At 45.3% G+C, this 13,943-nt stretch overlaps 2 protein-coding genes across 5 annotated transcripts; one reads left to right on the top strand and one right to left on the bottom strand.

Moving 5' to 3' along the window:
- The first annotated feature begins 1,515 nt into the window (after positions 1–1,515).
- Positions 1,516–5,288, top strand: LOC120705539 (mitochondrial carrier protein MTM1-like). 2 transcript variants are annotated; one of them, XM_039989930.1, is made up of 10 exons: positions 1,516–1,978; positions 2,197–2,238; positions 2,548–2,676; positions 2,762–2,821; positions 3,012–3,182; positions 3,444–3,543; positions 3,754–3,845; positions 3,965–4,114; positions 4,274–4,332; positions 4,780–5,288. In XM_039989930.1, exons 1-10 carry the CDS (start codon positions 1,832–1,834, stop codon positions 4,910–4,912), a joined length of 1,083 nt encoding a protein of 360 aa, XP_039845864.1. In that variant the 5' UTR covers positions 1,516–1,831; the 3' UTR covers positions 4,913–5,288. The 2 variants fall into 2 exon arrangements, with proteins under 2 accessions (XP_039845864.1, XP_039845865.1); XM_039989931.1 differs by having other exon boundaries at positions 1,872–1,978; positions 2,197–2,372.
- A 665-nt stretch (positions 5,289–5,953) lies between these two features.
- On the bottom strand, positions 5,954–8,474 carry LOC120705538. Of its 3 annotated transcripts, none has more exons than XM_039989928.1 (6): positions 8,240–8,474; positions 7,623–7,826; positions 7,377–7,491; positions 6,698–6,762; positions 6,532–6,618; positions 5,954–6,457 (listed from the first exon to the last, which is right to left on the bottom strand). In XM_039989928.1, the coding sequence occupies exons 2-6, from the start codon at positions 7,755–7,757 to the stop codon at positions 6,221–6,223; spliced, it is 639 nt and encodes a 212-aa protein (XP_039845862.1). In that variant the 5' UTR covers positions 7,758–7,826; positions 8,240–8,474; the 3' UTR covers positions 5,954–6,220. The 3 variants fall into 3 exon arrangements, with proteins under 3 accessions (XP_039845862.1, XP_039845863.1, XP_039845861.1); XM_039989929.1 differs by having other exon boundaries at positions 7,623–7,791; XM_039989927.1 differs by having other exon boundaries at positions 7,623–7,835; positions 8,240–8,468.
- Positions 8,475–13,943: the final 5,469 nt, after the last annotated feature.

The following is a 13,943-nucleotide window of genomic DNA, read 5'->3' as shown; positions in this document are numbered from 1 at the left end:
AATTTGAATGTGTCCATATCACCATCTGCAGGCGTGTATTGTTGTTTTCTGTCTGCTATATACTATAGTTAGAGCTTGGACTGTATTAAGCAACTTTTCTGAATAGACCTGTCAAGTATTAACTTTTCTTCTGCCATTACAAATTTACAAGTCAACTTTTTTGATCAAATAATCTTATAACGAGCGGTCAAGTGCCATTCCAAGCAAAGCGAGCATTCTCACAGGCTAATTGAAGATTTAGATGATCACCATCCCTTGTCCAATGAAGGCGTTTTTTTACGTTATACGTGAGATGTTTACAAACTTTTGCGTAATGAATGCATTTGATCTGCGGTTCGATCATGGAGGTCAAGTTTGGTAAATGCTAATCAAAGGTAGGTTAAATGTGCATTGCCAAAAGAGCTCAAGTCACTTATATCTATTTAGTTCATACTTCATAGTTTAGTTCTTGAGTTACCCCCATTGGAATAGCAATATATAGCACAGAGTAGTGTCCAGGATCTTCTCAGAGTTTATTATGATGTGTGGTAATGCTAAAGGTGGTTGATTAGAGTGGTATCTGATGAATGATGATGTCCTTGGCATGCCTGCTTTCTTGTTATTTTCCTTGATGCATGTTGAATTTACTAAAGCGAAATGTAGCTGGAGCCTCCAGATATGTTTGTTGTCTGAAAAACATTATGCAACTAGCTACTGCGATTTTAGCTGGGTTCATCAATAAGCCATGACTATTTGTATTCATGTAGGAAGCGCATTGCAAGGTTATACTTTTTTTTTCCTTCTGTTATCTGCTTTGTTGCCACTCCAGTTCATTTTGTTTTTTGGTTGCTTTGTATTCCCAATGATTTGCAAAGCTGGCTGTCCTTACTGTTCTCATAAGATGCCCCTGATGATGAGCTTCTCAATATTCATCCTCTTTCTCCTTTGTCAAAATGCAGAGAGTAAAGAAGTTTTCTCTTGCCGAACCAAGCTCCAGCACCAGCACTGAAGCTCCAAAGAGCGATCCGAAGCCCTGAAGAAATACTAGCGAGGAACATTATCGACGGCGATGGTGTGCTTGATACGATTACGAATGTAACCGCAGCGTTAGGTCTGTCAATCATTTTGTTGAACCCATGTAGAAGACTACTTTTGACTAAACCTGTCAGATGTTGATCGAACAGTGCCATGTCGGCACGATTCGAGCAGAGAAAGAACGATGTACTGCCCCTGGGCTGGCCGTTACCCCGTTGCAATAAGAAGGGCATCCGCAGGTGTCGATTATTCGGTTTCAGCTTAGCGTCTGAATCTGAAAGACTCCTGGAAACAACCATATGAATTTCACAGGCAGAGGTCTGTTCTGTTCTGTTGCTTGGATTGGTGAAAGCCTCGTCTCTGTGTCTATGGTGATGGGTAGGCTAGCTGCCTTGCTGATCTCTGTCTGCCAGGCATATTCCTGCAGTTCAGGTTCCAAGCAAAGTCATGTTGTTAACCTCGGGCTCGGGGTTTGTCTGACTGATTTCGTGACCATTACATTGACTTCGTCTCTCGACCCCCACCCCATTGGAGACCACCTCTCAACACGCAGGCAGGCAGGGCAGCGCGGCAGAGTAGCTAGCAAACACGTCGCCGGCGGCGTGGCGCGCCAGGGGACGGCGCACTAGTCGCTTCGTTTCCTTGGAAAGTGCCCGCGAGGAGAGGAGCCGAGCCCTGCCACGTCCACCTGCTCTGCTCTTCTTCCCTTTCCCTCCTCGCGAATTCCTCCGCGGCCGCGCGATTTCTGCGCCCTTCCTTCGCTCTCCCCGCAGCTAAATTACGGTTCCGCCCCTGGTCCCGCACCGTCTCCGCGGCCATGGAGCAAGCCTCGGGGTCGGGGCCCCCTCCGCCGCCGCCGCCGCCCGCGACCGAGAGAGACATGGGCTTCGCCGAGCGCTCCCTCGCGGCGGCCGGCGCGGCCGTCGTGTCCGCCGTCCTCGTCAACCCCCTCGACGTCGCCAAGGTGCGTACTGTCGTCTGGTCTGGTGCCACCGCAGGCCCCGCTCGGGCGCCCGTGGTTGCGACTTGCGTTGCGTGGATTCTGTAATCGCCGCAGCGTTAAGAATCATCGCTGAATTTGTGAATTGGGACGTGCTGTCGAGAGATCGTCACTCCTAGACCTTCGAATGTGTAGGGATGTTTTTTTTATAGAGTTGATCCGGTCCCCATTTTGTATTGCAGACGAGGTTGCAAGCGCAAGCTGCTGGAGTTGTCTATAATCCTGTAAGCACCCACTTCTCATCCGCACATAGTGGTCTCGCAATTTGATGGATGAAACTGCAATGCCAAAATGGCGAAATTTCTACCTCGCGGCTCGCGCCTTACTTCGGGAAAAAAAAAGTGAAAAACTTCTTAAAGTACTTTAGGAAATCAAACTATTTTTCGTAACTAGGAAGATTGTAATTATAAATTGGTTCGTCAGTTTTCTATCAGATTCTAGTAGTTCAAGATAATGTGTTCTCCAGAAAAATCATCTGTCAGGTGAACTGTGCACTTGCAAAATATTTATTTTCTCTAAAATACATTGCTCAGATATGGTCAGATTTTAGGTGCTATCCATCATGCAGCACTGGTGGGATCAATGGTTTTGGCCCATCTTGCAGCCCTGAATGCTTCCAGTACAGGGGAACTATGGACGTGTTCTCTAAAGTCACTAGACAGGCAAGTGCCTGTTGAGCATCTCTCTCTTCATTGTGGTTCCTCTTTTCTATAATCATCTGTTGTAATGATTCATAAACATCTGCAGGAAGGATTATTTAGATTATGGAGAGGTACTGGTGCAAGCCTAGCATTGGCTGTGCCGACGGTAAATCCTTTCAGCTGATCATTGTTTTTACCCTGCACTATAAACATTGGTCTTGCAAATAAGGCAAATAAGGCATATAGATCTACTTCGCTATAAACATTGGTCTTGCAGGCCACATATTTTTCAGAATTCATATGTGCTTCCAATAGACATGCCTTAATTTTGTTTTCATTTATCTTTGCTCCTTCAGGTTGGAATATATCTACCTTCTTATGATTTATTGCGCAATTGGATTGAAGAATACTCGGATCGTAATTGTCCAAAACTAAGACCATATGCTCCCCTCATTTCTGGCTCTATTGCACGATCGCTGGCATGCATAACTTGTTCGCCTATTGAATTAGCAAGGACACGTATGCAGGTCAGCATCTTGAACTTCTATGCAAGGTTGTGTATTTGCATTTAAATCAAAATGACACCGCAAAGAAAAGAACTCAAACCTTTCAGTTAAGTGTACTCTGCTTATAATATGACTTGGACTGTTGAACATTTACTTTCTGGGCTCCATGGATTGTTCGGGGGCAAAATTGGACTTGTTCCTTAAAAAATTCAAAATTATCTGGTTGTAACATATTGCTACCTCCATTTTTCACACACAAAATTTCCTTGTTTTCTAATTTAGGCCTTTAAAGAATCAAATGTTGGAGGGAAACCCCCTGGAATGTGGAAGACTTTGCTTGGTGTGCTTTCATCGAGACAAAGCATCAGTAGCCCTGAAAACTGTATGTACTATGCTACTTCACTCTTTTTAGCTTGCAATTGACAAATCATAATTTTATATTGTCATAGATTTCAAGACACTTAAACAATTTTTTACAACTTCTGAACCATTATCTGCAATGTTCGAACAAATGACATGAATCTTGGAATTGCAGAATTATGTTCTCATTTTGTTCTGAATACTAAAATTTGTACTTGAAAATTGAAAATAGTTCGGGGATACCACCTCCTATGGACTGGTCTAGGAGCACAACTAGCACGTGATGTCCCCTTCTCAGCTATATGTTGGACAGTTCTTGAACCAGTAAGATACTGCTTAAGTGATGCTTTCTATGTCATACTTTGGCTTAAAAGGAAGTTTCAATTTAATAAGACCTGTTGAGACAACCTTGTTTTTTCATCTTCCAAATGCTTCTTGGACAGACTAGAAGACACTTGACAGGATTAGTTGGTGAAAAAAGCAATGCGGCAGTTATATTGGGGGCAAACTTTTCTGCAGGCTTTATTGCTGGGGTTATTTCCGCTGGTGCTACCTGCCCTCTTGATGTTGCCAAGACACGCAGACAAATAGAGGCAAGTGTGGGGCTTTAAGCTAGTTTCTTTTACTTTTTCTGGAAAAGATCCAACCTTAAGTTTTTCTTGGACTTTGAATCAGGTAGTGACAATAACTAATGACTCCCTGTTCGTCGAAAAAAAACTAATGACTCCCTGAATTCTGCTTTCTCCTGACAGAAGGATCCTGAAAGGTTATTAAACATGAACACAAGGCGCATATTGCTTGAGGTTTGGAGGTACTCATCTAACCTTCTCTTTTAGCAGTGATACATATTCAATTGTCACCTATATATGTTGGCCTCATCTTGGCTGGTTCTGGTTTGTGGTACAAAAGCAAAGATTTTGCATCTGTGCCAGTCCTTACTCAAAGGGAAAACCGTTGTATGTCCGTGTTCCAATTCCAAAGCAAGCTTCACTTGGGTTCATTCACTGTATAAGATGAACAAGAGTCTGTTTATAATAGAAAATTGATGACTACGATCTTGGTTGTCAAATCACATTAGAAAGTCCCAATTGTGGGACGCAAGCCGCTACTGTTACTGCCTCTGTATTATTTTTTATGGTACAGAGCTGAATATGTCGAAATCCTTTGTGTCATTGTCATCATTGTAAAACTCCAGCCTGGTGCATGATTTCTTTACAATCAAGTGCAAATAACACTTTAGTACTGACACTTGTTGCAGGAAGGAAGGTATCAACGGTCTGTTCAGGGGTGCAGGCCCACGTATGGGACGCGCAGCGCCTTCGGTGGGCATTGTCGTCTCCTCTTATGAGGTTGTGAAGCACATCTTGCACAGAAAACGTGCAGAGCTATGATGAACTTCAAGAGGTCGCCGTGCTTAGACCTGCACACCAGCTGAAGCTTTTGACATACGATTCTTTTCTTCACCTACACGGGAACTTGATCGCACCTTGTACTCCGTTAAAGACTCGAGTCTGTTTTACGATTGCCTGATTTCCTTTCTCAGGAAGAAGAGATAGGAATGTTGCCCTCCAAATAAAGGGGCAGAATGCCCAAAATGTTTCCCAGTTTATTAGTACATGCCACTCCACCTGTATATCAATTTACACTAGAACTGTTTCTTCATAAACATCAGGTCGTGCCATAGGGCAATCAGGTCATATATGTACCCATTGCCATGTGGTTCAGCACATTTCACGATCAGCACGGCCAATCAAAATGCGACTCCAATATATGAGTACAGTGAATCGATCAGATTGTTATTTGTTAATTAATGATAGGGCTTCAAAATCCTCAGATCCGCACACCAATCTGCGTCCTCGCATACAATACAAGTATACAACCACGAACGCAAGTGCAGTTGATCAACGATGCCCGTGTAGTACTGTCCAAGTCCACAACGCAAGACCGACACTACACTACTGAATCAATTCAGCTCCAGCAGAAAATGCTAGTCGGCTAAAGATGTTCTTCTTAAGCTTTGTAAACTTTTTTCCTAAAAAAAAAACTTTGGAAACTTGGGGGAAAGAGCTGTTAATCCTTGATCCTCGGGTTTCAGAGTGCAACCTATTTTGATTCTTACAACGCTGGGCAAGTCCTATAGTATAAATAAAGTACGGCATACAAGGACATACTCCTATGATCACAACTAAATAGAAAAAAAAGTACTCATTCCTGCCATGTCCTTGATTTATTTTTCAGTGTGGAGGAGTTCCCTTGTTTCAGATCCAAGCTGTAAGAGTTGGGAACGATGCTATATACAGAAACACTGACGACTATCAGCCTGAGTTAACTAAATAATGTATGGTGTCTTCCGTCAGCATTGCTGACTAAACATTCTTTTCAATGGACAGTATCATCGTATAAACATGGCAACACAAATATACAGTCCTAGGTACATGGCAGCCAGATAAGCAAATTGTAGTAACCCAAAATAACAGTTTCCAGACATCAGGTATCAGGTACACGGGCACAAGGATAAAAAGCAGAAGCAAACGCGACTTTGACGAATTGTAGCCTCGAGGATTACATCGGTTTAAATATTGCTTCCAAGATTCCAGCAAAACAAGGTACAAATATCTTAATGCCAGAACGATTACAAGGTGTCATCTAAAGTTTCATTCATCTATCTTAATACAAAACTGGTCACAAAAGTGTTTTCCTCAATGCCTCTTTCTCCTGCCTCCCTTCTGTTTTCCCTTCCCCTTGTGCTTGCCCTTTCTCATCTTTGGCTCCGGCGCATCCCTGCCTGATGGTTTTGGTGCTGACAGAAGATGCTTCACGTCGAGTATACCATTCTTGAAGTGTCCTTCCGTGGCCCTGAGAACTCGGTCCTCTGGTCTGGTCTTCTGAACTTTGCTATTCTTGTCTCGCTTCCTAAAAATCCCAAGTAGCTTTTCCTGCATAGAACTCTCAAGGTTCACTACTTGTGTACGTCCTAAATAAAAAGTGCAACAGATAAGCAGTGGAATACCTCTTCAATTTTCTTCAACTCTCTTTTCTTCTGATTCTTAAGAGCTGGCTTCGCTACACTTAATGGTGTGCGGTGTTTCTTAATGGCCTATTACGGATAACATAAACACACAGATAATGAAAAAGTTTCCAGCCAAAATGCCTAGACGTAAAGAAAAAGAGATTACCTTTCCACCCAATTCGACCACTTTACGGTTCTCGATTTTCTTCCGCTCCTTAAATGAAGATGCGCCTAAAAATGAAGCATCAAAAGAATGATTGTACATCAGTAAATCCTTGAGATCTAAATTTAAGTATTTATGGAAGATATAAAACAATACATGGAACAAGTATATAGAGATAAACTAAACTGAAATCAAAACAAGAAACGGCATTATCTTCTTTCCTCCAGAATGAAAAGGAACATCAAATCTGGTGCCACTACACCAGGACTCAAAATTGAAAAGAATTGCATGAACAAGTTGGAGTCCTTCAAAACCAGATAATAGGAGTAACAAGATGCACTGATGCAGCAATTTTTTTAGTTTACAGGCACATATGACACAAACAATCATATTGTTCAACAAAAGACTGTAGTTCAGTGCCAACTCCAGAATAAGCTGCTAGACTCACCCAACCTAGGTTTGAGAAAAATAGACGGCAAATTAATTTAGATGCACTGGTTTGCTGCTTCAGGGTTTCCTTGAGCAATGCAACAGTTTGGTTTACAAATTCTTGTCACCGTAACCTAACATAGTTGGGAAGGCATGCTATTGGTATCCAAACATTAGATGACAGGATGGTATAAATAAGATATGAGTAAGAAACACATGACAATTTCTGTGTGTGGTATAAACAAGTAATTACCAAAGAGCTCAACATCTTTCAACAGCTTCTCAATATCAATGTCAGGCTCATCATCAGATGTGTCCGCAGATTTCTCCAAAACTGGCTTCCGATACATATCCGAGAGACTCGATCCCTAAAGAGGAGAAGTGAATATTAGGATGCCTGAAACAGAAATTGCTATGTTCCTACAGTCAACGTGGAGGAATTGCAGAACCAGAACCAATAAAACAAGGATATTTCAGAGAGAAGGCACGAGAGACAAACCATGAAGCTGCGCCACTCGTTGCTGGCGGACGGCGCCCCGGGGCGCCGGGGCTTCCGGGCGCTGGAGGCCGATGGGTCGAAGACCACCTCGGCCGGGGCGTTGACTGGCGTCGGCTTCAGCCTCCCCTTCACCATTCTCTCGTCCTCCTCCTGTTCCCCCTATTCACTCCTGCAATCAGTGGTGGAGCTGGCGGAATCTCACGCCTAGGGCCACTAATCAAAGCGCTAAAAGCAGTCAAACTAGTGCACACACCGATAATTATTATAGCGATAGTCTAAAAGTATTTGAATTGCAAGATTTAGAGTATATCCTCAATTCCAAGTCTAATTGTACCACAAACGCTAGCAAAAAAAAAACATCTCGCTCAATATAGCATATCATCCGGTGATTCAATCAATCATCCCTCATCATGTTTCTCAACTCTGTCTTGATGATTTTCATAGCTGAGAAGGTGTATGAGCAAGAAACTGAAACGACTTCAAAATTTGAACCACTTCATCGAGTCATTCAAATCTACAAAATGGGCGTAAATAGTCTGATAACCTAATCTGTTCAATTCGAGCGAAAAATGGGGGGACCATCTCGCCGGATTGGGAATCCAATCTGATTAACTGACCTTGTGCTTGCACGCAGTCTGGAACGAGCCTACAGGAGCCTCCGCCTGACCGCACCAGCCTCCAGACGCAGATGTGCTGCCGCCTGCCCGTCCGGTCTAGGAGAGATGGCCGCGGGTCGCCAACTGCCACCCTCGACCCCTCGCGCGGCCGCCCCAGCTGCTCGCCCGCTCGCTAGTCGCCACCTAGGGTTGAGGCGCACGCAGCGAGTCGAGGGTAGAGCCGAGAGGTGGGCAGCCGCTCGGGGCCTCGGGCAGAGGAAAGGCGGCGAGTGCTCGGGCAGGCCCACCCAGAGCCCGTGATGGAGTGTGGGCCGGGAGGCCAGCTGACGACTCGGGCCGTGAGCCCGTGATGGGAATAAAAGATGGCCCGTATATGCCTAGAGGTGTGACGAGTTGGGATGATGGGCTTCTTTTGGGCTGTTAGGGGGTTGAATTGGTGGGCCGTCAGATGGCAGGCTACGTTGCCGTTGGGTAGGGGGTGGGTTACCCATACCCATACCCATACCCACACCCACAAGTTACCCATCCCCAATTTATCCATACCCAAATGAGTGGATAATTATCTAATGGATATTGTCGGGTACTATGATTAGGAACACCCTAATCAGGGGACTAAAATCAGCCTAAAAACGCAAACACATGCTGGGCAACCGGGCCCACGAAGCCCTACAGCCTCCTTCCAAGCTGGAAGAAAGGAAATGACTCGAAGAAACCCAACACGCGGCCCACGTACTCAGTGCGGCCCGTCCGCACCCCACTCGAACCCGCGGGGTGATCTCCGCCTCGCTCGAGGGCTCCCCCGCCGAAGCCCTCGACCGCGCCCTGCGCCTCCGCCTCGCTCGAGGGTAGCAAGTCTGCCCTCGAGAAGGCGGATCGTTTCCGCCTCGCTCGAGGGAAGCGAGACTGCCCTCGAGAAGGCGGATCGTTTCCGCCTCGCTCGAGGGAAGCGAGCCTGCCCTCGAGAAGGCGGATCGTTTCCGCCTCGCTCGAGGGAAGCGAGCCTGCCCTCGAGAAAGCGGATCGTCTACGCCCTAAGGAGCTGAGCAGCTGGACCCCTGGGGTCCGACTCCATCTCACCGGACCAACGGTCCCGGACCCGCTTCCCGCTTGGGGACGGGTCCGGTGTCACCACGAGTCCCAGAGGTGGAAATACTCATCACCTATGGCCACGGACCCGAAACCCCGCAGATGGGTCCGGGACCTCCACATGCCATTCGGACCCCCGCAGATGGGTCCGGGACCTCCACATGCCATCCGAACTCCCGCAGATGGGTCCGGAACCGCCACGTGTCATGCGGACGCGGGCGCGGGCACAAACCTTTCGCTGGAAGCTCCCTCACCCACCCGTATTAAGTGCGAGTGATTGAGGCGTGCTCTTATGCCGCTGGGCAAGGCCACCCCTCGGCAGAAAGGACAAACGGCTCTTCCGCTCACCCGCCCGCCGTACGAAGGCATTAAATGCCAACCACTCCTCCACAGCGCTCGAGTCAGACGACGTCAGGCCGCCATTCCCCACAGTGGCAGTGACCGGAGTCCTGTCCGCCAACTCCGGTCACTGCTCCCCGGCGCTGTGGCGACACTGTGGGAACCTGCGACGCAGTGCAAGACGTGCTCGGCACTACTCCAGCTACTATGCTTCCAACTCCCCATGCCTCCTTCGTACTTTCCCTTCCGCGGAGCCCCCGAACAGCATGGGCACGACCCTCGGAAGCGGCTCCGGCCTTGACCAGGACAAGACCCTGGCCTGCAGGACCTTCGGAACGCCGCCACGCCACCCGTTGGAGCCGCCAGGACGCCGTTGCGATCTCCGCAAGACCAAGGACGATGCCCAGGACGACAGCCACGCCCGGTGTCATACCCCACAGTGTACTTCCCACAGTGCTCGACCACTGCACCCCCGCGATTCGGGGAGAAGATGACGACTTCCACGATCCCCTGTGCATGTGCACCGTCCCTCCTTGTGTCTATAAAAGGAGGAGGCAGGCTTTCCCTTAAAGGGGGTCGGCCCATTCGGTAGAACAGAACGCTTCACACTACTAGAAAAGTACATACGCTCCTCTGAACCCCGATATTGGCACTCGTCTCAATCAACTCCTCCTCTAGCGGAGACTTGGGAGCTTCCCTCCCTCTCTCGCCTTGCTTGTACCCCCTACTACTGGCACCCCCGGTGCAAGATAGTACAGTGCTCTCGCACACCCCTTTGCTGGACGTACGGCCCCACGGCCGGAACCAGGATAAACCCGTGTGTTACTATATTGCCTCTTGCATTAACATCTGGGACGAGGAACACGCAGCAGCATCACTGGTTGGGTCCGGACCGCCGGGTCAGGGCACCGACATATATGAATAATCCAATGGGTAGACAATAAGCCTATTGGTTGTAATGAGATCTCACATCAAGAGTCGGACCCTAAAAATAAAACCTCGCGTTCACACTATAAAATTTTATCGAAATTGACTGAAATTTATTGGATATGACTCAGTATGATCTGCAGCTACTCTGTGCAAAGCAGTGTGGCTAGACCTACATGTGGGCTCCACATCAAGAGCTGGACCCTAAAAATAAAACCTCGCGTTCACATTATAACATTTTATCAAAATCAACTAAAATTTGTTAGAAATGACTCAAAATGACCGACAGCTACTCTGTGCAAAGCAATGTGGCTAGACCTACACGTGAGCCCCACGTCAAGAGCCGGACCCTAAAAAAAATCTCGCGTTCACATTATAAAATTTTATCAAAATTGATTAAAATTTATTGGAGATGACTTAGTATAACTGGCAGCTACTCTGTGCAAAACAGTGTAGCTACACGTACACGTTGGCCCCATGTCAAGAGTGAAGCTACGGAATATAAGAGAATAAGAGAATAGAAAAGAACTAACTAACGGGTACGTGGGTAAAATGGGTATTACCCATATATATTCTACACATATTCAAGTTGAGATGGATAACCTATACCCTACCCAAATACAACGGGTATGGATTTGGATAAGGGTAGGATACCCAATGGGAATTGGCAGCACGCAAATGAGCCGCCCCACCCGGCCCAAGAAGAGTCCGCTGCATAAAAGCTTCTGGGCCACTGCATTCTTTTTTTTTCAATCAAAGGAGAAAAAAAGAAAAGAAGAGGGAAGGAGGAGGAGGAGAAGAACGACCTTAGCTCCTGATTCAAATAAATAAATAAATAAATAAAGGACATAAAAGCTTTAGCTTTAGTGAGTGGGCAACTACTGAAATCTCAATAATTCATTTTCTTATACTGAAGAGAGGTCACAAGTATCGCCATCCATCCATGAAAATCGACGGGTGTTGGTTGCCATGCGTTATTTGCACGATATTTATACGTCTTTTTGTTGAGAGAGAATTCTCTTGGAATATTATTATTATTCAACAAAAGACAATCTTTTCAATCTAAAAGCCTCCCATTTGTGTCCATGTAATCAGTGGTGTCACCGTGTCAGTTGGTGGTTATGTAGGTACACAACTTAATCTCCACTATCCTCGTTGTTGATTCCTCGGAGGGCATATATTTGATTGCCTACAAATCCGCATTTCTTTTTGTGCTACAATTGCACTTAGGGATGGTAAAAGGCCCAACATTTTGAATTAGAAAATCTAAGGGCCGGGTCCTAAAAGGGCCGGATTCTAATCTTATGTAATTTTAAACTAAAAATTTTAAGAGCTTTATTGGGCTGTGAAGAGGCAACTAGGGCCATGGCCCATTACCACCCCTACTTGCACTAACTCAATTTGGTAGGCCAAAGCCCTAAATCAATTGCAAATTGTCTTCTTTTATTTACTACTTTTGGAAGTTCTCCTCTGGTGCCAAAGTTGCCAATTAATCAGCTAGTACCCTAGCTCTTATCTTAATCACTTTCATTCTCCCATGCATGTTACACTATCTTTGGAATATATATAGGGTCTAGCTAACTAGCTAGGGTTCTAGGCCACTTTTAGTGTAATTAGCTACCACATATATATAGCTAGAGACATACTACAAGTACAATGCCTAAGCCTTATAAAAACATCCTTGAGCTGGAGCTGGGTTAAAAGCTTAAAAGGTGCCTAGCTAGGTGCTTGCACCTTGCTACTTTTGTAGCTTTGTGTTACACTTCCATGTGTGATTCTCCACAAATGGAAATTAAGAGTATGATGCTAATATAGTAGGAGTACATGTTGACAAGTGCAGCTTAATTGCGCTTTTTGTCATGCAGGTGCACACGAACAAGATCGGTACGTACTTAATTATGTCAGAATTAATGGCATAATTGTTTTTCTCCTGACTGTGCCGCGTAAACTTTTCGCCAAACTCCGCACCAAGAAAATATGGTGCGCAGCAGGAGCACTATATATTATACACAAGGCCTAGCTGCCCGTAGTAGATTATTCAGAAAGGCTAAGCTCAAGCATGTATGGGGCCTCTTCCCATGCTCAACTCGATCTTTCAGAAATTAACAGGATAGGCCTCTCTGAGATACACACATACACATAAATAAAGGTCTCTGATGTATGGATGGAAGTAGCTATAGTGGGCTAAATGATGTGCAAGATCATGGGCATTTTCTCCGATGTTGGAAGGTATGGTTATAAAAGTTTATCAGTCGAAATTCGCTTCGCTATCAGCATGATGGAAGCTTCATACTGTGTCCACAAAATATAAATTAAGCATCATCAAGTCTGATGGTTACAGCCATGCAGGGTTTATTACTTTATCTGTACGAGCAAGATACATATCCATACTATAATTCTGCAGATACCACTGCAGGTATGTCAAATTTAAAACATTTCTATCTCTTGTGCATCGAAAAGTTGAAATTCATCAACAACATGATGCAGCCAGATATAGATGGATCGGAGCCGGGAGGAATTGAACTGGCAGATTGCTCGCCGCCGGCGAGCAGCTCCGGGGACGTCCTACTGTGCTGCCTGTAGGTGTGTGGCGGTAGCTCACAGCTATTCTTTTTTTGTCAGCACTCAGCACTACTTTTTCCTAGCGTAGTGATCATGTCGAATTGTTGGCAGCACGAATCAAGGCAGCCAGCAGGGTCTTCTGCATGTATCTTACGCATTGCTCCCTCTATTCTAAATTATAATTCGTTTGATGTTTTAACTCTATTTTTGACCACTCATCTTATTCAAAAATTTATGCAAAATATCACGTTTTTTGTTGTGGTTTGATTTATTCACACAAGTTCTTCAAGAATGACTTAAATTTAACTATATTTGCTCAAATTTTTTTGAATAAGACGAGTGGTCAAATCTGAGGTAAAAAATCAAACAAATTATATAATTTGAAACGGAAGGAGTACGTACTAATTAGCAAGTGTGCTCCTTAATAGCTAATCTCTGTAGTGATCTGATCTCGGGCAGGATCGGAGAACAATAATGTCAGGGCAACATCATACATATATAATCTACACTGTCGATCGATATGATTACGAGCATAAAAGAAGCACATATATATAGAATGTGAGAGGATCGTCGATCTCCGTTCCTATTTGCCGCCATTCCATGTAGATGCGCTGCGTGTTTTATTTCGGATGGTTGGGGCCATGGAGGCATGCATGCTCCTACACCTAACTACTCACTCATTGCAAATTCCTTTTCCTGGTTTAATTTAGCACAAGATAATAGTGCATGGTTAATTACACGTACGGCCGCCCACCACACTATGCATCTTATTAGGGTACTTGTGAGGGAA

Source organism: Panicum virgatum, chromosome 5K, assembly GCF_016808335.1.
Source record: "Panicum virgatum strain AP13 chromosome 5K, P.virgatum_v5, whole genome shotgun sequence".
In the NCBI taxonomy this organism is placed as follows: domain Eukaryota; kingdom Viridiplantae; phylum Streptophyta; class Magnoliopsida; order Poales; family Poaceae; genus Panicum; species Panicum virgatum.
Note: the sequence above shows the minus strand (reverse complement) of the source record. Positions and strands in the feature narration are given on the sequence as shown.

Excerpts from the sequence above, each read along its gene's own strand:
- LOC120705539 (XM_039989930.1), top strand. The coding sequence starts at position 1,832 with ATGGAGCAAGCCTCGGGGTCGGGGCCCCCTCCGCCGCCGCCGCCGCCC. Across the intron at positions 3,183-3,443 it reads TAGCAAGGACACGTATGCAG|GCCTTTAAAGAATCAAATGT; the intron begins GTCAGCATCTTG and ends TTTCTAATTTAG. Across the intron at positions 4,115-4,273 it reads AGACACGCAGACAAATAGAG|AAGGATCCTGAAAGGTTATT; the intron begins GCAAGTGTGGGG and ends TTCTCCTGACAG.
- LOC120705538 (XM_039989928.1), bottom strand. The coding sequence starts at position 7,757 with ATGGTGAAGGGGAGGCTGAAGCCGACGCCAGTCAACGCCCCGGCCGAG. Across the intron at positions 6,619-6,697 it reads TGGTCGAATTGGGTGGAAAG|GCCATTAAGAAACACCGCAC; the intron begins GTAATCTCTTTT and ends TATCCGTAATAG. Across the intron at positions 6,458-6,531 it reads AGTTGAAGAAAATTGAAGAG|GAAAAGCTACTTGGGATTTT; the intron begins GTATTCCACTGC and ends AGTTCTATGCAG.